Below are 22,929 nucleotides of genomic sequence, written 5' to 3'. Positions count from 1 at the left end.
AATCAGGATGGAAGCGCGCCATCTTCGTAGCTCACTTGATATCCTGATTGCGCTGTTGCGATCAGCAAACCTAATCACGACACCGCCTGGAAATATCCGTCGCCTGTGCAAAGGTTTGGAGAAAGAAACCTGGCTACCACGGCGTGCAAAGGAAATTTAAACACCAACGCCTCAAAACTCTACATCATCATGGGATACTTGCGAATTTCAGTTTCTGTAGTTGTTTAGACGGTAGAGCGCCTGTCCAGTTTGTTCCTTGCATGTCGTGCCGCTATGTTCCACCCTGCCAAGTGTAACGTTCTGTACTCTGATGTTCTTCGTTCGCTCGACGCAGGGCTGCGATCTTCAGATGTGCACCAGGGTGCTGACAGGCAGGATGAACCCTCGTCGCACTTGGTACATGATTTGACTACTTCGGTGAGTCCGTCGCTGGCTTCAGTCAGGACAGGCAAGGCTATGTCGGGCTCAGGCTAGAACCAGGCCTGGAGTGGTAAGGCTGGTGCGAGATTTCGACGCGGAACGCACCCTTACGGCGATCCTCCACAGACCTAGGTAGAGCTCAAGGTTGATATGACATCATCGCCGTCCTCTCGTCATTTTAGCCATGAAGGCCGCCGCTGTGTGTGACCCTAGCTGGCGTTTGCCTTTCCCTCTTATTTCTCGTGATCGCCCTCGAAGCAGCGCCTGACACATTCCCGTCTTGCTTCGACCCGCTCTTTCACAATGGCGACGACAGCCCTTACCACGGACGCGCCCCCCGCGTCTGACAGCAGACCCTTGAAGCAATCGGAACAGGCGGCTCCACCGCGATCCTCCGCCGAGACGAACATGCGTTGCCCTGACCCATCCGCGCATCAGCATCCAAAGAACAGCGCATTGCAAAACCAGGCGTCAGCAGCGGCGCTTTACTCGCACAACCACGGGAGCCCTGCCAAAGCAAACGTGTCGAAACCCATCAATCCGCTCGGAGCAGACGGAAAGCTCTCGTCGGCCAGTGAGTGCAATGTTATGATTACCACATTACATCATATCCTAACAGAGATCCACAGGCGCGGCAACGAGCCTCAAATACGCAAAAGCGCAAGATCTTCCCAGCTACCCCGTGGTGGGAATTGATACACAGTCCTCCGCTGGAGCCGCCGCATTACTCGCCAACCAGAACCAGAAGAGTCCGGAGTGGTGGAAACCTGAACAATCCTCAGCGGCCGGCAAGGCTGCGCTGCTCGCAAACGGCTACAAGATGGCGCCCATGTGGCAACCAGAAGCAAGCGCAGCGGGCTCAAAGGCCGCGCTTCTCGCCCATAGAGATGGCGGAAAGCTGAACCTATGGCAGCCTGAAGCTAGTGCTGATGGCCATTCTGCTGCTACCATCGCTATGCGCAAGGCAGCACCCAGCGCAGACGTGGATTACGGATATACAGACCAGGGCAGGAAAAATGCCTTTACTGCAGCCACCGACGCCCACTCGGCATCAAGACGCAAGCGCGCTCAATCAAACCCACCCACTGCGCCGCTATATCCAGACTCAAAGAACTCTGCTAGGAACGCATTGGGCGCAGCAACGCTTGCCCACAGTGCATCGACCCGGGCCAAACCTCAAGCAGCTCCTGTTGACTCCAGTCGTGGCGGCTATGGTGCTATGGAAGCCGCACGTATCCAACATGCGAAGAGCATCTCGCGCGACATGTACACGAGCGCTCCACCAGTTGCATTAGAGACGGAAGAGAAGAAGCATAACGATGCCCTTCGAGCTTCCGCCATATCCATGGCCAAGAAGATTTACGATGTGCAGCAGCAACACATTGATGGCGCATCAGGCCAGTCCATTGCCCGTACTGGAGCCACGGCAGCCCATAGTCAGCAGCCCGCAACCGGCGAGGCCGACATCAAGCAGCAGGCTATGCGCTATATCGGGATCCAGGAGGCTGCGCAGAAGCTCGCACAAGAAAGACTGTCCAAGATAGGATACGACGAGAACGCTGCTTACCGAAGCTACTACGGCTACGACAAGCCGACACGCTCGAAGCTCTCAATGCGGCGTGGGCGCAACCGCGCGCACAGTGCTTCCGAGACAGCTCCTGCGCAAGATTCGGATTCTGACGAAGACGACTTCCGCTCAAGACGAATTCGCTCGCAGATGGACCAATTCAACAAACAACTGGCAGATGTCGATGCAAAGAAACGCGAAAACGACCGCAAGTCCCTGCTTGCTGCAGCACAGCGCAAGGTACAAGCTCAGATGCAAGGCATGGATAAGCAGATCTACGATAAGACTGGCAAGATGTCATCCGCGATGGTAGACGATTGGGATGAGAAGGCGCGACAGCGGGCCCTAGCCAACTCTGAAACCCGCATGGAGAACCACGGCAGAGTTCACATTGGCAACGGTAAATGGATGGACCAAGGAGATATTGATGCTATCGCCCAAGCGAGGATTCAGCCTACCTTGGACGAGATCACCGAGAAGACGGACAAGCGCCGTGCCGAGGACGAGAGACGACGTGCCGAGGAGGAAGAGCGCCGACTTGACCAGGAGCAAGAGAAGCGCCGCATCCGAACGGAAAAAGAGCGTGCCGCCGAGATCAAGGCAGAGGAGAAACAGGGCAGGGGTAGGTACCCTCATTGCATAGTTTTCACAATACTAACTCTTGACAGACGAAGAGAAGAGGGCTGCCAAAGCGCGGGCTGCCGAAGAGAAACTAGCAGCAAAGCAGGCAAAGGAAGCTGAAAAGACCAAGACCGCAGGAGAACAACGCAAATCGAAAGAGATCACCACGGCTGAACCTGCAGTGGTGGCCAATGAAACTCCACGCGACAACGAGGACCTGTACGAAGAGGCAGAGCTTACAGAAGCTCACCCTATACCAGAGCACGATTCGGCCGATCCAACCTCGCCGACGTCCCAAGGATCCTCCAAGGGTTTCAAATCACTCTTGAGCAAACTGAAGAGGCGTTCCAAGCATTCTCCTGCGGCAGAGACCGAAGGTACTACCAAAGAACAAGAGCCTGGCTTCATCGGTGGCGCGACTCTCCGGAACTCCGTCTCGCAACCCCAGTCTCAATCTCTATCTTCAAAGAGCGCTAGCGAACCGGCTCGTGAATCGATAGACAGCCGCATATCGGGTGAGGCCGATCGCCCAAAGGACTTGAGTCATGTTGAGCCTTCGTATGTTCCTCACGTGGGTGTTGTCAAGGAAGAACGCTATTCAGACGTCTCATCTCTGTCTGGCGATGAAGATGAATTCAGCTTGGCACGTGGGAGGTCTGCAGAACGTGTTGTAAGTGGGGCCACAGCGACATCCGCTGGCGAGAGCTTCGAGGAAGCGCGTGACCATTTCGATGAAGCCCTGGCACCGCCCCCAGCATTTGGCTCTGACGCAGAGAAGGCCAGGAAGGGAAGTCCAAATCGGGAGTCAAAGTTTCAAGAAGTGGGATTGTAGGCGTCGTGACAGATGATCAGACAAGGAAATGAATTCTAAGGTTTCGTATCTGCCATGCTTGATTTGAAAGTTGTAATGGTTGCTATGTTTGGGATTACGTTCAGTACGACTAGTCTGCGATGGTATAGGAAGCACAAGCTTGGCCTTGATGTATAATGTAATGTCTTACTTTGGATGATATCTTCTTGAAGTTCTTGGGGTCATCTTGAAGGTTGTCCAGAAATATCAATGTGAAATTCGCGTTCTGCTCTCATGCTTATTGCGCAGAGACGCGCCGGGGAACTACGGGTTCCCGCGTCACCTAGCCTCACGGCCTGCTGTTGTACGAACACGCAAACTAGTGAACTGAATACTAATTTCAACTTTTATAAACGGGACATACTCTTCTTCCTTTTGCCAACGCGGTAAAGGCATCAAAAACGTCGGCGTGGAAAGTGAGCGTACTCGGGATTGGTCACTGCAGCAAACGTCATTGGGTAAAGCTGCCACAATTGGGTTTTACCTAATCGGGAGCTTTGCCAAGCATAGGGCGAACCAGCGTATGTGGAAACAACACCAGGAGCTCCTTTCTCGAACAGCATCACCCTCCACGATCCCGACCCCGCCTTATACGACCGTCTCTCATTTCCTATCACGCGCTTCTGGAGTTGTGCACCTGGGTCTACTTCTTCCTTTTCTTCCGATACCCGATTCTTGCGCGCTTTCTCACCCCGGTGAGCTTGGAGCTGGACTGTCGCAAACATGGCCCAGCGACAGGTGCCATTGCACGTCACTCAGCCGACGCTGGTATGTGCCGCATTAGACCCTGGCATGCCATAGTGCTTGAAGCTAACAATTGACAGCTTACGAACCTCAACATCCTCGTACGTTGATCCAAGGCCTCGCTCTCCGCGAACAAGGCAACCAAGGTCACCAGCTAACACATAGTCCAGCCGGCATCGATATCATGGCAAAACTGCGTACGTAATCTCACAAGGTGTATACACACAACGAAGACATGCTAACAGCCACCGTAGACACTCGAGTCCGACAAGTACGTTTGCGTGCGCCAGGTCAACAACGAAGCCAACGCGCCCGCCGAGACCGTCATCATCGACCTCAAGAACACCAACAATGTCATCCGGAGACCGATTCGCGCCGACAGCGCCATCATGCACTTGACTGAGCCCATCATCGCTCTCAAGGCACAAGGCCGGACACTGCAGCTGTTCAACCTCGAGACCAAGGAGCGTCTGCAGACCTACAGCCATCAGGAGGACATCCAATTCTGGAGGTGGATCAGCCAGACGACACTTGCGCTCGTCAGCACAAAGGCCGTATATCACTGGGATGTCCTTGATTCGAAGAACGCTGTTGCGCCGCGTAAGATCTTCGATCGCCAAGAACAACTCGAGGTATGTGAACTGGGCCATTCAGCGCCAATCGCATCTAACCCGCTGTGTAGAACAACCAGATCATCAACTACGTTACCAACGATGACGAGAGCTGGTCTTGCTTGGTCGGTATCACATCGAACCCCGCCGGTGGCATTCGTGGAAACATGCAGCTCTTCTCCAAGGCGAGGAACGTTAGCCAGCCCCTCGAGGGTCACGCTGCTACCTTTGGCACACTCCGTCTCGATGGAGCCTCAACCGACACAAAGATCTTCGCCTTCGCTGTGAAATCTTCGTCTGGAGAAGCCAAGATCAACATCGTCGAGGTCGACCACAACGCCGCAAACCCAGCCTTCCCGAAGCGCCTCATTCCGATCCACTGGCCCGCCGAGGGTACTGGTGACTTCCCGCTCGGCATCCATATTGCGCAAAAGTACGGCATTTTAATCGTAATTACGAAGTTCGGTTTCATTCACCTCCACGACCTCGAGACCGGTACCGCTCTGTTCCTGAACCGGATATCTGAGGAGACAGTCTTCACAACGGCGCGAGATGACGAAGGCACTGGTGTAGTCGTCATCAACAAGCGCGGACAGGTTCTGCACACAACCATTAGAGAAGACACCCTGATTCCATACATCATGGAGAACCCGGCGTGTGCTGAAATTGCGTACAAGCTTGCCTCGAAGGGCGGCCTCCCAGGCGCAGATCAGCTCTACTCTCAACGATTCGAGACGCTCATGTCCCAGGGCAACTTCGCAGAAGCCGCAAAGGTCGCCGCCAACTCGCCCCGGGGCTTCCTCCGCACAATGAACACGATCAACAGGCTGCGCCAGGTTCCCAACCAGCCTGGTCAAATCACCACTCTGCTACAATACTTTGGCCAATTACTGGATAAGGGTGGTTTGAACAAGGAGGAGACTCTGGAGTTGGCCCGACCTGTTTTTGCCCAGGGCCGCAAGCACCTCATCGAGAAGTGGCAGAAGGAAGGCAAGCTTCACTGCTCAGAGGAGCTCGGTGATCTCGCCAAACCCCACGATCTGAACCTCGCTCTGGCCATCTACAAGGAGGCGAACGTATCCCAGAAGGTTGTCGCAGCGCTCGCGGAGCTCGGTCACTACGATCTCATCCTGCAGTACTGCAACGGCGTTGGGTACACACCCGATTACAATGTCTTGCTTCAGCACGTTGTTCGTATCAATGCCGAGAAGGGAGCCGAGTTTGCTTCTCAGCTAGCGAAGAACGAAGGTGGCCCACTGATCAGTATCGACCGCGTTGTCGACATCTTCCAGTCCCAAGGCATGATCCAACAGGCAACTGCTTTCCTCCTGGATGTTCTTTCCAACGATCTACCCGAAGAGGGCCACATGCAGACCAAGCTCCTCGAGATGAACTTGCTCAACGCCCCTCAGGTCGCAGATGCTATTTTGGGCAATGAGATGTTCCACCATTACGACAAGATGCGCATCGCTCAGCTCTGCGAGAACGCTGGCCTGCTTACTCGTGCTCTGGAACACAATGATGACCCAGCCGCGATCAAGCGTATCATTGTTCAGACCGACAAGCTTCCGGAAGAGTGGTTGATCAACTACTTCGGCCAGCTTACAGTCGAACTGTCGCTTGAGTGCTTGGACGCCATGCTCACTACCAACATCCGTCAAAACCTTCAAGCTGTCATCCGCATCGCCCAGAAGTATTCTGATCTGCTTGGCGCCACCAAGATCATCGATCTGCTAGAGAAGCACCGTACCGCGGAGGGTCTGTACTTCTTCCTGGGTTCCATTGTCAATGTCAGCGAAGATCCCGACGTTCACTTCAAGTACATCGAGGCTGCGACCACTATGGGCCAACTCAACGAAGTTGAGCGCATCTGCCGAGAGAGTCAATTTTTGAACGGAGAGAAGGTCAAGAACTTCTTGAAGGAGGCCAACCTCACGGAACAGCTACCTCTGATTATTGTCTGCGACCGCTTCAACTTCATTCACGACCTTGTACTGTACCTGTACAAGAAGCAGCAGTTCAAGTCTATCGAAGTCTACGTTCAGAGGGTCAACCCTGCCAGGACACCGGCTGTCGTTGGCGGTCTGCTCGATGTGGACTGCGATGAAAGCATTATCAAGGGTCTTCTGGCTTCAGTAACGCCATCATCGATTCCAATCGATGAGCTGGTTGCTGAGGTTGAATCGCGAAACCGATTGAAGCTTCTTCTCCCGTTCTTGGAGCAGACACTTGCAAGTGGCAACCAGCAGCAAGCTGTCTACAATGCCTTGGCCAAGATCTACATCGACTCCAACAACAACCCGGAGAAGTTCTTGAAGGAGAACGACCAATACGACACTCTCACCGTTGGAAAGTACTGCGAGAAGCGTGACCCCAACCTGGCATTCATCGCCTACAGCAAAGGACAGAATGACCTTGAGCTGATTCACATCACCAACGAGAACGCCATGTTCAAGGCCCAAGCCCGCTACCTTTTGGAGCGAGCCGACTCCGAGGTCTGGGATTATGTCCTGAGTCCCAACAACATCCATCGCCGATCGCTCGTAGACCAAGTCACTTCCTCGGCTGTTCCTTCGTCCACCGATCCAGACAAGGTCTCTGTTGCGGTCAAGGCTTTCATCACTGGTGACATGCCTGCTGAGCTGATCGACCTGCTGGAGAAGATCATCTTGGAGCCAACAACTTTCAGTGACAACCCTTCCCTTCAAAACTTGCTCATGCTCACTGCCTGCAAGTCCGATCGCGGCAGAGTCATGAATTACATTCAACAGCTTGATCAGTACAGCCCTGAAGACATTGCTCAACAGTGTATCGAGGTCGGCATGTACGATGAGGCTTTCGAGATCTTCAAGAAGCACGAGAATCACGTTGAGGCTGCCAACGTCCTCATTGAGCACATTGTTTCAATCGACCGAGCATATGAATATGCTGACAGGGTTGACACTCCTGAAGTGTGGAGCAGAGTCGCTAAGGCGCAGCTGGACGGTCTCCGTGTTACGGACTCAATCGAGTCTTACATCCGTGCCGGAGATGCATCCAACTACCTGGAAGTCATTGAGATTGCTACCCACGCTGGCAAGGACGAAGACTTGATCAAGTTCCTGAGAATGGCTCGGAAGACTCTTCGTGAGGTACCCGTCGACACCGCCTTGGCATTCTGCTTCGCTCGTACCAACCAACTACCCGAGCTCGAGGACTTCCTCCGCGCTACCAACGTTGCAGATGTTGAAGCGTCAGGTGACAAGGCTTACGAAGAGGGTTACCACGAGGCGGCGAAGATCTTCTACACCAGTATCTCCAACTGGGCGAAACTTGCCACCACCCTTGTACACCTGGAAGACTACCAAGCTGCTGTTGAGTGTGCCAGGAAGGCAAACTCCGTCAAGGTGTGGAAGCAAGTCAATGAAGCCTGCGTCGCGAAGAAGGAATTCCGTCTCGCCCAGATTTGCGGTCTCAACCTGATCGTCCACGCCGAAGAGCTCACCGATCTCGTCAAGCAGTACGAGCGCAACGGCTACTTCGACGAGCTGATTAGCCTGCTCGAGGCTGGTCTTGGATTGGAACGCGGTAAGTACACCCCTCTGACAACTACCGTCCCGTTGAAAAGTTCAACCCTTCAACAATCATACCCCATGACAACTACACTATGTATAAGATGCTAACTCAGTCAATCTAGCCCATATGGGCTTGTTCACTGCCCTTGGTGAGGCTCTAGCCAAGTACCACCCCGAGCGTGTCATGGAGCACCTCCGTCTTTTCTGGTCAAGGTTGGTTTTCGAGTAAATTTCGCTTGTGTGCTTCCAACTGACAACCCATAGGATCAACATTCCAAAGATGATCCGTGCAACAGAAGAGGCCCATCTATGGTTAGTAGCAAGCTCTCATAACATTCATACCGCTTGGTTCTAATAATTTCCAGGCCGGAACTCATCTTCCTCTACGTCCACTACGATGAGTGGGACAACGCCGCCCTTGCCATGATGGAGCGTGCCGCAGATGCCTGGGAGCACCAAGCATTCAAGGACACCATCACCAAGGCTACCAACGTTGAGATTTACTACCGGGCTTTGGGCTTCTACCTTGAGGAGCAGCCAACTCTCCTGACGGATCTCCTGCAGGCGCTAACTCCTCGAATTGACGTCAACCGTGTTGTCCGCATGTTCGTCAAGTCTGACAACATTCCTCTGATCAAGCCCTTCCTCCTCAACGTCCAGTCGCAGAACAAGCGCGAGGTCAACAACGCCCTCAACGATCTCCTGATCGAAGAGGAGGACTACAAGACACTCCGCGACTCGGTCAACAACTACGACAATTACGACCCTGTGGACCTTGCCCAGCGCCTAGAGAAGCACGATCTGGTGTTCTTCCGTCAAATCGCAGCCGACATCTACCGCAAGAACAAGCGATGGGAGAAGTCCATCACTCTCAGCAAGCAGGACAAGTTGTTCAAGGACGCCATTGAGACCTCTGCCATGTCAGGCAAGGCCGATGTCGTTGAGGATCTGCTCCGCTACGTAAGTTGGCCTCTGTATTCACCAAGTACCACTCTAATCCGCAATACAGTTCGTCGATATTGGCAGCCGCGAGTGCTACGTTGGTATGCTTTATGCCTGCTACGACCTCCTCCGCCCTGACATCATCCTTGAGATGTCATGGCGTAACGGTCTGCACGACTTCACCATGGTATGTAAATACTCCTGTGTGTGCTTTGCAAATCACTAACGTTTCACCAGCCGTACATGATCAACCTTATCTCCCAACAGACAGCCGCTCTCGAGATGCTCAAGAAAGATAACGAGGAGCGCAAGACGCGCGAGGTATCGCAACAGAAGAAGGAGGACGACACTCCGATCCTTGGCTCGCGTCTTATGCTCACTCAGGGTCCGATGACTTCGGCCCCGTCTCCAGGTCCCTATGGACAGGCCAACGGCATCGCCCCGCAGCCAACTGGCGGCTTCCGTCCCTTTTAGACGCTGTCCAAATGAAGACGAGATTGCTACTCCAGGAGGAGGGGTAGTGAACGGTTCTCTTCACACTACATATTGATGATTGGTGGAGCATGCAAAAGCGAACGGAGGGTTCATAGGTTTTGGGCAGTTTGCTGCAATGTACTCTACAGGCGTTTAAGGTGGCCTCTTAGTCTGGATGCTTCACATATAGAACATCTTCAGGCTTCTGTACTCTAGTTAATCACTTCATTTGCGCTGATATCTCGTGTTCACTGTGGATGTTCGCGTGTTGTGATCCCAATGTGTTGCACCCTTGAGTTGAACACCCATCACGAAGACACTCACACCTGATAAATCGTTAGTATATCAATCTGATGACCGTGACGAATTTAACACTACGTTTTTGTCTCAGTATCTGCAACACTAGCAAAATGTCGCGATCGTTGAGACCATCACGTACGAACGAGAGTTCCGGGCGATGACGGCTTGCAGAAAAATGGACATGCCCGGCTCCTACATGCATTTATTCCGTACTGTACGAGATGTCCCAACGTAGCCTGGAGGTACTCAGTACTAACAGGACTTGCACAGGCATCGATTCGGCCAGTTGTTACGAATACAAAGCTTGTTTCTGGTTGAGCGCATTCACGCTGCGCAGGGCGAATACCTCCACTTGCCTTTTTATATTGGCGGTGGTGGATGAGCATCACATATCCTTAGGCCTCGTCTCGGCATGCTACCACGCTAACCTAGGAAAAAATTGAATACCCTAGAGCCTACGTTGACGTTAGGTCACCTACTTTACGAGTTTTTGTTCTAATGTAATCTGCAAACATGTTCAATTTCTTATTGTACGAGGTGCTACCGTGGTTGAGAACGAAGAGGTCCACTTGAGACGAGCCTGGCAGACCCCCGTTACCAAAAGTCCAATTCCCGTGTACGCAACCAGAGTTTGGACTACCAACATAGTTCTCGTCACGTGTCGATGGTGAGCCTACCAAAGTTGGCTTCAGTTGTTCTCAGCCTTGGTACTTAGCGAAGACTTTACGTCCTTATCAAATAGCATAATCGCTATAGCGAGCTGAGACATGATACGATGCAGTGATACACGGATTGTGGATGTACCATTGATCGAACCTGAAAATGCACAGAAGATACCCCGAGGACAGGTCGTGGTAATCCAAGAAAAGGTTTCTGTGTATGCTCGCGGATAAATTAGCTCAACCGTTCGGGCGTCAATGTGCCAAGTAGCGAGTGTTTGAAGCTCCGTATCGTAGGTGCATGATCATTGCCAAGCAATCTTGGAAGACTAGTACACGAGTAATGTTTCCAGATGCAGCCACTGAATGCCTCAAACGACCCCATCGTAAGCTAACGTCACCGGTTTCGAAGAGTCGCTCATAGCCAAGTCAAGTCTAGATCTACGTAACCATCTGTCATGGTGATCGGCGGAACCGCATGGACGTGATGCGCAGCCGGTAATAGCTCAGATCCATGTTCCGAATACTCCTCGCAACCATGCAGGTACGTGGCCACGAAGCGAGGCAAAGGTCGGAAAAGTATACCGTGAACGAGGTTAAATAGCGAGGTTGCCCTCGACGGCCATAAGGAGCTCGGTAGAGGAACCTACGCCGAAGGAAAGCGCTGGATAAGCACGACATTTTTCCGCGATGCCGAGCTTTCTCCGATGCGGTAGACACAGCTCTGGCAGCTGGGATGGAGATGGGATGGGCTCGCGAATGGCTTGCCAGAGGGGTCAGAGTGGGTAGCGGTCAAGGTTTCATTGAGCGTCGACGACACCGGACGAGGTGCGTGTGGCTTTGGCTAGGCGCCCCACGTGCTTAGTGGGCGTGGGATATGTAGAGCAAAAAGGTTTTATACATGTTTAAGATTCTGGTACGCGGTGGGGCAGGGCCTGTGACGACGGTGACAATTTCAATCGTGTCGCACACGGGGTGGTTCCGTCGGCGAACCTTGTCAGTGCCCCTCCATTATCTCCCCGCGCGAGGGAGCTCTGGCCAGGTGGTGGCATGCAGCTATCCATGGTTAGCTTGGTTGCTTTTCAGGTGGCCGACGGGGTCTCTGCAGCGTGTTTCCATCTGGCTTGGCTGTGTGGATCTGTTTTGGGATTAAACTCGCGCTCTGCACATGGTTGAGCGAGTGAGTCGTAGCAAGTAGCAGACCCTGGATATCCGATAGTCGGTACCATAATAAATTGGCGCTGTATCCTACTTCTTCTGCGCCTTTCAGACCTCCCCCTCTCCTCCTCTCTCTCACTACCTCTACCCCCTCTCTTACCCCAATACACACAGCCGTCATCCAGCATGACGACGCTTGCAGTTGACCAGAACGCCTCGTCGGCCATTGACGAGAACGACTTCGACGAGGACCATGGCGAGCACCACCCCCACAGGAACTCGGTCCACCACAAGCTGCGTGCAAGCAGCTCCATCATGCAGCTGAAGAAGCTCTTGGGTATGTTGGCGGAGCACAATGGCTCACTCCTAGCTCTTCGGCGCTCTAACATCTCTGCCAGTTGCCAACCGAGGAGAAATCCCCATCCGTATCTTCCGAACAGCGCACGAGCTGTCGCTGCACACCGTGGCCGTCTACAGCCATGAGGACCGCCTCAGCATGCACAGGCAAAAGGCCGACGAGGCGTACGAGATTGGCGCCCGCGGCCAGTACACGCCTGTCGGTGCTTACCTGGCGGGCGATGAGATCATCAAGATCGCGGTCGAGCACAACGTGAACATGATTCACCCGGGCTACGGCTTCTTATCGGAGAATGCAGAGTTCGCGCGCAACGTCGAGAAGGCTGGCCTCATTGTGAGTTTTACCGCTTTGTTTACGCTATGACGGAGCTGCGTGGAGGGGTCGCAGCTGCCTATCAGCCGCTGCTGAGCCTATCGCTCCCGCGCGAGATGAGGCATTGGCGGGGCCGATCCCCAAGCAGCCCGGCGCCGATCACCGCAGCGCCCATGGCCTTTTTTTCTTACCCATGCTATATGCGACTCATGCTTACTTCTGCTTTTAGTTCGTTGGCCCCTCTCCCGACACCATCGACGCGCTCGGCGACAAGGTCTCGGCGCGAAAACTCGCCGTCAAGTGCAACGTCCCCGTTGTGCCAGGAACCCCAGGACCCGTCGAGAAGTTTGAGGACGTCAAGGCCTTTACCGACGAGTATGGCTTTCCCATCATCATCAAGGCCGCTTTCGGCGGTGGTGGCCGTGGTATGCGTGTAGTACGCGAGCAAGAGACGCTCAAGGACTCGTTCGAGCGCGCCACTTCAGAGGCCAAGTCGGCGTTCGGTAACGGAACCGTCTTCGTCGAGCGCTTCCTCGACAAGCCCAAGCACATTGAAGTCCAGCTTCTCGGTGACAACCAGGGCAACGTCGTCCATCTCTACGAGCGTGACTGCAGTGTCCAGCGTCGTCACCAGAAGGTCGTTGAGATTGCCCCCGCCAAGGACCTCCCAGTTGAGACTCGTGATGCTATCCTTGCCGACGCTGTCAGGCTTGCGCAGAGCGTCAAGTACAGGAACGCCGGAACTGCCGAGTTCTTGGTTGACCAGCAAAACCGGTATGTCATATATCTCAGTCCACCAACTCCATCACCTCGTAGAAGAAGAAAACCGAACACCCTGGAGCCTACATCGACGTCAGGTCACACACTTTACGATATTTCATCTTGATGTAGTCTCCAGGGTGTTCAGGTTTTCTCCAAACTCCATTCCACTTCAACCCATTCCATCTTCACCTACTCTACTTCTACATGACTACTATACTTCATTACTACATTTATAAGGGATTTAGCTAACGTATACCCAGTTACTACTTTATAGAAGTAAAAAATGCCTTTATAATATCGAGAAAAAGTATAAGCTAACTTTGAGTTAGATCAACCCTCGTATCCAAGTCGAGCACACCATTACCGAGGAGGTCACCGGTATCGATATCGTGGCCGCCCAGATTCAGATCGCAGCAGGTGCATCTCTCGAGCAGCTTGGCCTGACCCAAGACCACATCTCCACACGAGGCTTTGCCTTCCAATGCCGAATCACCACAGAAGACCCCGCCCAGAGCTTCGCGCCTGATACCGGAAAGATCGAGGTGTACCGCTCTGCCGGTGGTAACGGAGTCCGTCTCGACGGTGGTAACGGTTTCGCCGGAGCCATCATCACCCCTCACTACGACTCTATGTTGGTCAAGTGCTCTTGCCGTGGTTCCACATACGAGATCGTCCGCCGAAAGATGCTGCGTGCTCTAGTTGAGTTCCGTATCCGTGGCGTCAAGACCAACATCCCCTTCTTGATCAAGCTCCTCACACACCCCACCTTCGTCGACGGTCAATGCTGGACAACCTTCATCGACGACACTCCCGCTCTCTTCGACTTGATTGGCTCCCAGAACCGTGCCCAGAAGCTCCTCGCATACCTCGGTGATCTCGCTGTCAACGGCAGTCAGATCAAGGGCCAGATCGGTGAGCCCAAGTTCAAGGGCGTCATCCCCATCCCAGCCATCCACGACAACAACGGCAAGAAGGTCGACACTTCCGCGCCTTGCACCGAGGGATGGAGGAACGTCATTCTCAAGGATGGTCCCGAGGGATTCGCCAAGGCTGTTCGCGCCAACAAGGGTTGCTTGATCATGGACACCACATGGCGTGATGCTCACCAGTCGCTTCTCGCTACTCGTGTCCGAACTGTTGACTTGCTCAACATCGCCAAGGAGACCAGCCATGCCTTCTCCAACGCATGGGCTCTCGAGTGCTGGGGTGGTGCTACTTTCGATGTCGCCATGCGCTTCCTCTACGAAGACCCCTGGGAGCGTCTTAGGAAGATGCGCAAGCTCGTACCCAACATCCCATTCCAGATGCTTCTCCGTGGCGCCAACGGTGTTGCGTACTCTTCGTTGCCCGACAACGCCATCTTCCACTTCTGTGAGCAGGCCAAGAAGAACGGTGTCGATATCTTCCGTGTCTTCGATGCGCTGAACGACGTCGAGCAGCTTGAGGTTGGTGTCAAGGCCGTCCTCAAGGCTGGCGGTGTCGCTGAGGGTACCGTGTGCTACAGTGGTGACATGCTCAACCCCAAGAAGAAGTACAACCTCGAGTACTACTTGGATGTAGTTGACAAAATCGTCAAGATGGGAGCGCACATCCTCGGTATCAAGGACATGGCTGGTGTACTCAAGCCCCGCGCCGCCCGTCTTTTGATTGGTACCATCCGCGAGAAGTATCCTGATCTACCCATCCACGTGCACACTCACGACTCTGCTGGAACCGGTGTTGCATCTATGGTTGCCTGTGCTGAGGCTGGTGCGGACGCTGTTGATGCCGCTATCGACAGCATGTCCGGTATGACTTCTCAGCCTAGCATGGGTGCCATCCTTTCATCTCTCGAGGGCACCGACTTCGACGCTGGTCTGGACGCACACATGATCCGTAACTTGGACGCATACTGGGCCCAGCTCCGTCTCCTCTACTCACCCTTCGAGGCTGGTCTTACCGGACCCGACCCCGAAGTCTACGAGCACGAGATTCCCGGAGGTCAGCTTACCAACTTGATCTTCCAGGCGTCGCAGCAAGGTCTTGGTGAGCAATGGGCTCAGACCAAGAAGGCGTACGAGCAGGCCAACGACTTGCTCGGCGATATCGTCAAGGTCACCCCTACTTCCAAGGTCGTTGGTGACTTGGCTCAATTCATGGTCTCCAACAAGCTGTCCTACGACGACGTCCTAGCCAAGGCTGACCAACTCGACTTCCCATCATCTGTCCTGGAGTTCTTCGAGGGACTCATGGGCCAGCCATACGGCGGTTTCCCCGAGCCCCTCCGCTCGCAAGCTCTCCGTGAGCGAAGGAAGATGGACAAGCGCCCTGGTCTCTACCTTGAGCCCGTCGACATCCCCAAGATCAAGGCTGACCTTAAGGCTAAGTGGGGTGACGCCACAGAATGTGATGTCGCATCGTACATCATGTACCCCAAGGTCTTTGAGGACTACAAGAAGTGGACCACCAAGTACGGAGATCTCTCCGTTCTGCCCACCCGTTACTTCTTGTCGCGTCCCGAGATCGGCGAGGAGTTCCACGTCGAACTTGAGAAGGGTAAGGTTCTCATCCTCAAGCTCCTCGCCATCGGTCCTCTATCCGAGCAGACCGGTCTGCGTGAAGTCTTCTACGAGATGAACGGTGAGACCCGTACTGTCACCGTGGAGGACCAACACGCGGCTATCGAGAACGTTTCGCGACCCAAGGCCGACCCCACAGATAGCAGCCAAGTCGGATCACCCATGTCTGGTGTCTTGGTTGAGGTCCGTGTCCACGATGGTAGCGAGGTCAAGAAGGGTGACCCAGTTGCTATTCTGAGCGCCATGAAGATGGAGATGGTCATCTCCGCACCACACTCTGGAAAGGTCAGTGGCCTGTCAGTACGTGAGGGTGACTCGGTCGACTCTGGCGACTTGGTCTGCAAGCTCGTCAAGTGAGCATATTGCTTGGATAGTTTGCTTTGTTTATGAGAGTTATGAAATCCAAGAATGGACATGATTAGATAGTAACGAACGAATTACGGCGCTGGGATGCCATTTCAACTTCAAACTCGCTCATCTGCTCCTTTTGATCGTGCATATGAACATTGAACTGCATGACTTCTGAAGCTTTGCGTAGCTTTCACACGAACATTGATCGTGCTATAAACTCTGCCAAAAGCTAGTACTCTTGTCCTACGCCCCCAATTTTCAGCCCGACCAGAAGCATACATCGCATTACAAGTTAACATACGCTCAGGAGATCATAGGCCTAGGAGGTATCCAGTGGGGTTTGTCCTAATAGATTCACAGGATATGCCATAGCGTAGCGTCTACATGAGGTCATAACGGAATTAGGACAGGCCTCTTAATGCAGTGATTATCACTACATTGCCGCAGAAGGAGGCCATAAAATAAACACACACTCGCTTTAAAGCATACATGGGACGAACATGTACAGTATCGCATGTGTATGTAAACTTCGGCAATTGTTACACCGAAACAAAGCTACCACCACCTAACCCCAGACTCCAAGAAATGCAGCATAGCTAGCCTAGTCCAAACGGAAAGCCTTACCCGTATGCAGGTTCCCTTGAACCGAGCTCCAAACGCCCAAACGCCATGTCAGATCCAAGGGATCCACTCGATCGAACCACTTGATCGGGAGAAGCCGGAACGCGGCCACACCTCCTACAAGCTACAAGGAAGACACTGACCAGGCCTGCAGCCTACACTAGGACAAAAACAAGCAAACGAGAAGATCTAGCGTCGATGTAGGCTCCAGGGTGTTTTAAGATTTCCCTGGGATAGTGTGATCTACCCCATGGAGCCAAAGTCAAGCTTCCGAGCTACCTTGTCCGCGCGCCCGTTGGTAGGCATCTCTCCGCCTCTCCGCTTGAGATCCTCTCCCATAGCTTTTGCCCCACCGCCTTCTTTGGGCAAGTTTTCTTTCTTCGTGGGCCGGGGTGCATTGGTCCACCACTTATCCTCTAGCGCTTTGCGAGCTGTGTACCTCTTCGCCGGGTCCAGTGTCAGTAAACCCTTGATGAAATCGCAGCCGTCATCTCCCAGCGCAGGGAACTGTTGTTTCCACCACACGCGAGGACGTGTTTGTCTGAACGCTGTGGAACCCTGTGGACCGGTTTGCTTCTCAGGCGCAACGTAGTATGGGAGAGACGACACGCCTGGCCAGGTTTCCTCGGTCGGCGTTCCGAACTTCTCGCAGATGGTAGCGACTTGTTGGATGTCGGTGTCGGAGTAGAGGAACCAGTTGCGGATACATAGTTCTGCCATTAGGACTCCGATACTCCACATGTCAGCCGTGCCACCGTAGTGCGAGCAGCCGTATAGCAATTCCAGCGGACGGTACATGCGGGTAATGACCATGGTAGTCATTTTCGTTCCTGGATCTGCGAAACTCCGCGCAAGACCGAAATCGGCAAGCTTGACCGTTCCGTCAGCGGCGATCAGGGCGTTACTGCCCTTGATATCGCGATGCAGGACGAAATTCTCGTGGCAGAACCAGATTCCTTGACACAGCATGTTCATCCAAGACTTGATATCCGCCTTTGTATATGTGATTTCCTTGTTCTTCCAGAGCGCCTCCAGGTCTCCCAGGGGCAGATGTTCGAGAACGAAAGACAGGTTTTGGTCCTTGCTGGAGAAGACGTCGTGTAATTTGATGACGTTGGGATGGTCGATCTCGAAGAGGAATTGCATTTCGCGGAGGGCGTCAGGGGCGATTCCGTTGGGGTACTCGGCGTTGAGTTTGATCTTCTTGATGGCGACGAGCTTCTTGGGGTTGTTGACGTAGTGGGCTTGGAAGACTACGGCATAGGTACCTTCTCCGAGTTTCTGGCCCATGACGAATTGGCTGCGCACCCGGTCGTTCATCTGCTCGGCGAGATCCATGCCTCTGTCTTCTGCTGGGGCTGTAGATGGTACAGCTGGTGACTTCGTGGGCTTGGTCGTGTGGCTTGGGAGCGCGAGAGTTCTAGCCTTGGCCCCATCTTGGAAGGCTGCGCCGGGAGGGTTCGGCCGTGGGCTTAGGACAGCTGGTGATGCCATGGTGAAGTCGTGGGTGTAGCGGCGTGATCGGGGTGTTGCGACGAGGCTGGTCGATGAAGGATGGCGAATGCTGGCGTCAGTGGATACTCCACAGCTCTCGTGAGGTAAGCGACCCAAAGTCCATACCGCAGTCCTCCTCTTTTAGACGGTGAAGGTGGTGGGCGCGGTGTTCGCGACTGCCGTTCGCGTTCCAGGGACCGCGGCGGCGACGATGCACGTCCCCGAACATTTTGGCTTGGCCGCGCTTTTCTGCGGGGAGCTTGCCCTCACCACCGACGCCCAGCAGTCGCATTCCACACATCATGGCTACTTCGGTGCGAGGACCGCCAGGCACTGTCGCCGTCTCCAAAGAGGGAATCCCGAACCGCACGTGAGTTCACCTTTACCCTAACGCACGGAATATATGCTGATACCAAACAGGTTATACGTGCGCAACCTCCCCGACAAGCTACAGAAAGAAGACCTTAAGCGGAACCTGTACATGCTATTCGCGACATATGGCGTCATACTCGATGTTGTCGCGCTCAAGACCATGAAAATGCGAGGCCAGGCGCATGTCGTCTTTCGCGACGTCGATTCCTCAACACAGGCTATGCGCGCTCTACAGGGCTTCACTTTCTTTGGCAAGGACATGGTACGTGATTCCCGAATTACGAGCGAAGAAAACATGCTTACACTAGGCAGCAAATCGCATACGCAAAGACAAAGTCCGACACAGTAGCCAAGCTAGACGGCACCTACAAGATGCCCGAGCCGGAGCGCGAAGACGAGCCCGAACAAGCGTCTGCACAGCCCGCAGGCTTCGGCACCGCACCCGAGAAAGCAGTTCCGGTCAATGCACAAGACGCCGCCAAGGGTCAGAAGAGAGGGCGCGACGAAGAAGAGGAGGATGAGAACTCGGACGCGGAGATGGAGATGGATGTCAGCGACGACTCGGACTAGACCGTTAAGAATGCGTATGGAAGGATATGATACCCACGAGCAATGAATAGAATCAAAAGGGCACTTTAGAAGACGCGTCTGTGTGTGTTGTTTACAAATGTGTATGGAGAGACACCACAGCTTTTCTCAGAGTGGTGCTGACTTGATACAGACACATGACACTACAGGGTACCGGCAGCGTGGAGGCCGTCAGTGTGGCTTGGAGGCTGAAGTGCTGAGTAGTGGGATATTGAACACCTCCCAGCCCTTCTAAAATGTTGCAATGCGCAGTCAGAGCTTCAGCGAAGAGATCCTAGGTGCCCTATGATATTCTTCGAGTTACTTGATAGTTCTGCAAATGTGTTCTAGCTATACTGAAATTTGGCAATTTGGTCTCATCAAGCCGTCAGACTCCATACGGTTTGAGATTCCCCAACAAGAAGAAGGAAACAGAGTCGTAAATCGTGACTCATTATTTCTCAGATTCGCGGAACTTGATTCGCATAACGGTCTTGTCAATCGGCCGCGAGGTGATGGACATCGTCTGTGGACAAGTTAGTCCCATGTTCTTTGTGGTTAACGGTAATATAGCTTACGTTGATCAACTCGGACTTTGTTTTGTATTTGCCCATATTGTCCATAATAGGCTGACCGGCTTCGTCTGTCTCAATCTCTCCAAGCCCAACCTTGACGAAGTCATATCGTCTCATCACACATGCGAGAATGACTCGGGCTTCCATATTGGCGAGTTCCTGGCCAATGCAATTGCGGGGTCCTCTCTCAAAAGGTCTCCACGCACTGATGGGAATCTTGCTCTCGCCAGCACTTGATCCGTCGACTTCAGTAGAGGCGCTGCTGGTATCAGAGTCGCCAACCCAGCGCTCGGGGACGAACTCGTTTGCCGTCTCTCCGTATACTTTCGGGTCTCGTTGGATGAGATGATGGCAGATGTATATAACGCAATTGTCGACAAGCACGTCCTCTCCGTCCGAAGTGCGTACTTTGAAGTTGTTGTGAGACATTCGGGCGGAGGCTGCTGGGGGCCACAGTCGCAAAGCCTCTTTGATGCATGCAGAGGTGTATTTGAGCGCTTTCATGGTCTCATCTGGCCGTTTGAGGAATACATCGTGTGGTTCTGCGTCACCGAAAACGGCATCGTGCTCCGCGCGGATCTTCGCGAGGCAATCCGGATGTATCGAGAGGGCGTAGAACAACCTCTGTAGGAGAATGGAGGTGGTATCGTGACCTGCGAAAAGGAATGATTTGACTTGATCCGCAGTACTTTGCAGGACATAGGGGGTCAGTTCATCAGTGCCTTCCAGCGCTAGCGCGAGTACCGATCGGTCTTTCTTCTCCTTTGTATGATGCACTGATTTGATGTCTGCAAACTTCTCTACGACACACGCCTTTACAGCCGAGTCCAGTCGTCGGCTGTAGATGTATTTCTTGGCGCGCATTACTGGGTTCAACCAGGATGCCATAAGACCGTTGTCCCCAGCATATACATTCTTCAGCGTACGGAAGTTTCGGACGATGGGATGGACATGTTCACTGTCGCCTTGGGCCTTGCAATCAATGTTAGTAACTAAGCCGCCGATGATATCAAATGTGACATCAGTGCAATAGCCGTCCATCTCGGCCGCGGCACCGGAGGTTGCCAACGCGTCCAGCTTTTTCATAAATGTTTGCGTTTTGTCAACCATAACAGGGAGCAACGAAAGCAAATGCTGCGGCGCGAAGCCTGGGTTGAAGGTCTTGCGAAGCCCTCTCCAGGATTCGCCATTCTCGCTGATCAGAGAATACCTCCCAATCAGGTCCCCCATGCCCCCTTGAACAGTCGGAGATTTGGTAACGCTGTACTGCTGCGTCTTGCTGGCTCTGGAGACCTGCTCCGCCATCGCATGGGACGCAATGAGGAGAAGTGGAAGCTGTACAGGCCTCGTGTCGAAGAACATGTATTCTGGGCTGCCTTGAGCCTTCCATATGTTTTCGAAAACATAGTCTGGCTGCTATCAGTGGTGACCATGCAGAGGGCTGTGGATCCTACCTGGATGAACGGTACTACTTATGTTTTTGTATTCCGCCGCGATATGGCCGAGATGTCCAAAGAAAAAACTCGATGACAGCTTACTGGGAATGTGCGCGAATCGCTTGAAGCGCCATTGGCTTACTTGGAGATACAGCAGCCATACGACAGCAGGTATCAGCGCTAGTACGGCGTACGAGGGATACGACATGACTGAATGAAGCAAAGCCCAATATGTTTCGACAGGATAGAGATGTTTAGTCCGCTGTAGTCAGCTGGGTTGCTTTTGTTCGTGCGGTGTGAGGGTTGGCAGCTTACTGTAGGTTCCCGGGTCGTGCTCGGGCCCTCGGCGTTAGATGAGAAATCCAAGAATCGATGATGTAGACAGGGTCCGGACGAAACATCCAGCGAAATCGGCACGGCCCGAAACTACGCGCAGTATATGAAGACACGAAGACGGCCGTTACCTGTGGATCATCCACACAGCAAATCCTACCATGACTGTCTTTGAAGCCATACCACAACCATCTCAGGCGCGTCTAGACGCCTCGCTCGCCGACGCGCCGCTGGATACGGAGAAGCTCGTGTCGCACCAGTCTGCAACAACCCAAGAGAAGGCGAAGACAGTGCTGTACCTGGCGTATGGCTCGAATCTGTGCAATGAGACCTTCCGAGGCGTGCGCGGTATCCGTCCGCTTTCACAGGTCAACGTACTTGTTCCCTCGCTGAGGTTGACCTTCGATCTCCCTGGCTTCCCCTACAAAGAGCCCTGCTTCGCCAACACAGCACTGCGGGTGCCGGACGCGCAAGACTACCACAAGGACCGATGGCACAAGGGCCTGGTGGGCGTTGTATACGAGGTGACGATGTCCGACTATGCGCACATCATTGCGACGGAAGGTGGAGGCAGCGCCTACGACGATATCTTGGTTGACTGCTACGTGCTACCGCCCTCCGACACAGTCCCCACCACGCCCGATTCGAAGCCCTTCAAAGCGCACACGCTCTTCGCCCCCATTGTCGACAGCGAGAACAGAGTACAAACCACCGACCGCGTAAAGCGCCCCGACCCAAGCTACGCGCAGCCCTCGGCACGATACCTCAAGCTCATAACCGATGGCGCCGCTGAATGTAATCTTCCAAGCGAGTATCAGGAATACCTACACAATATACGCACATACACCATCACAACCAAGAAGCAGGCAATGGGAAAGGCTATCTTTATGGGCATCTGGATGCCGTTTATCGCGTTCATCTTTGCAATGGGGAGGAAGCTGCAAGATAAAAAGGGAAGGTCGCCTTGGTGGCTAGCTAAACTCAGTGCCATGGTCTTTGCGGGCATGTGGATCAGCTATGATAGCGTGTTCAAGAAAACATTCGGTGATGGAGAAAGGACGATAGGCGACTCGACATTGGCAACAAGCGATGCGAGAAGTAGGAGGTTTTCTTCCACTCGACAAGATGCGGAGAAGGAGGGTTTGCTGGAAGAGTTTGTGGAAACCATGTACGAGCCGCGAGTAACTGGGCAAAAACGCGAGCTCCGATAAGATGTTACAACCTAGACTAGCATTTGGAGGCGATGAGCAATGTATTCCAGGCAGCGTGAACATTTTAGGTACGATTTTT

The 22,929-nt window shown here is 53.5% G+C and overlaps 7 protein-coding genes across 7 annotated transcripts; 5 read left to right on the top strand and 2 right to left on the bottom strand.

Annotated features, from left to right (window-relative positions):
- Positions 1-723: 723 nt before the first annotated feature.
- J4E93_007517 (uncharacterized protein) lies at positions 724-3,440 on the top strand (the record flags this gene model as incomplete). The annotated part of the gene is made up of 3 exons (XM_049345423.1): positions 724-994; positions 1,050-2,609; positions 2,656-3,440. The coding sequence occupies 3 exons, from the start codon at positions 724-726 to the stop codon at positions 3,438-3,440; spliced, it is 2,616 nt and encodes an 871-aa protein (XP_049197653.1).
- Positions 3,441-4,181: 741 nt separating this feature from the next.
- J4E93_007516 (uncharacterized protein) lies at positions 4,182-9,783 on the top strand (the record flags this gene model as incomplete). Its single annotated transcript, XM_049345422.1, has 10 exons — positions 4,182-4,226; positions 4,283-4,303; positions 4,373-4,399; positions 4,457-4,834; positions 4,885-8,380; positions 8,490-8,580; positions 8,632-8,679; positions 8,733-9,327; positions 9,377-9,496; positions 9,547-9,783. 10 exons carry the CDS (start codon positions 4,182-4,184, stop codon positions 9,781-9,783), a joined length of 5,058 nt encoding a protein of 1,685 aa, XP_049197652.1.
- Positions 9,784-12,086: 2,303 nt separating this feature from the next.
- J4E93_007515 (uncharacterized protein) lies at positions 12,087-16,247 on the top strand (the record flags this gene model as incomplete). Its single annotated transcript, XM_049345421.1, has 5 exons — positions 12,087-12,237; positions 12,299-12,591; positions 12,800-13,344; positions 13,593-13,608; positions 13,662-16,247. The coding sequence occupies 5 exons, from the start codon at positions 12,087-12,089 to the stop codon at positions 16,245-16,247; spliced, it is 3,591 nt and encodes a 1,196-aa protein (XP_049197651.1).
- An 858-nt stretch (positions 16,248-17,105) lies between these two features.
- On the bottom strand, positions 17,106-18,356 carry J4E93_007514 (uncharacterized protein; the record flags this gene model as incomplete). Its single annotated transcript, XM_049345420.1, has 1 exon — positions 17,106-18,356. The coding sequence occupies one exon, from the start codon at positions 18,354-18,356 to the stop codon at positions 17,106-17,108; it is 1,251 nt and encodes a 416-aa protein (XP_049197650.1).
- A 302-nt stretch (positions 18,357-18,658) lies between these two features.
- Positions 18,659-19,298, top strand: J4E93_007513 (uncharacterized protein; the record flags this gene model as incomplete). Its single annotated transcript, XM_049345419.1, has 3 exons — positions 18,659-18,726; positions 18,777-18,990; positions 19,041-19,298. 3 exons carry the CDS (start codon positions 18,659-18,661, stop codon positions 19,296-19,298), a joined length of 540 nt encoding a protein of 179 aa, XP_049197649.1.
- A 451-nt stretch (positions 19,299-19,749) lies between these two features.
- Positions 19,750-21,514, bottom strand: J4E93_007512 (uncharacterized protein; the record flags this gene model as incomplete). Its single annotated transcript, XM_049345418.1, has 3 exons — positions 19,750-19,821; positions 19,874-21,279; positions 21,325-21,514. The coding sequence occupies 3 exons, from the start codon at positions 21,512-21,514 to the stop codon at positions 19,750-19,752; spliced, it is 1,668 nt and encodes a 555-aa protein (XP_049197648.1).
- Positions 21,515-21,800: 286 nt separating this feature from the next.
- J4E93_007511 (uncharacterized protein) lies at positions 21,801-22,850 on the top strand (the record flags this gene model as incomplete). The annotated part of the gene is made up of 1 exon (XM_049345417.1): positions 21,801-22,850. One exon carries the CDS (start codon positions 21,801-21,803, stop codon positions 22,848-22,850), a length of 1,050 nt encoding a protein of 349 aa, XP_049197647.1.
- Positions 22,851-22,929: the final 79 nt, after the last annotated feature.

Source organism: Alternaria ventricosa (assembly GCF_023758065.1).
Source record: "Alternaria ventricosa strain BMP 2768 chromosome Unknown scaffold_13, whole genome shotgun sequence".
NCBI lineage: Eukaryota > Fungi > Ascomycota > Dothideomycetes > Pleosporales > Pleosporaceae > Alternaria > Alternaria ventricosa.
The sequence above is the reverse complement of the archived record's forward strand: the minus strand, read 5'-3'. Positions and strand labels throughout refer to the sequence as shown.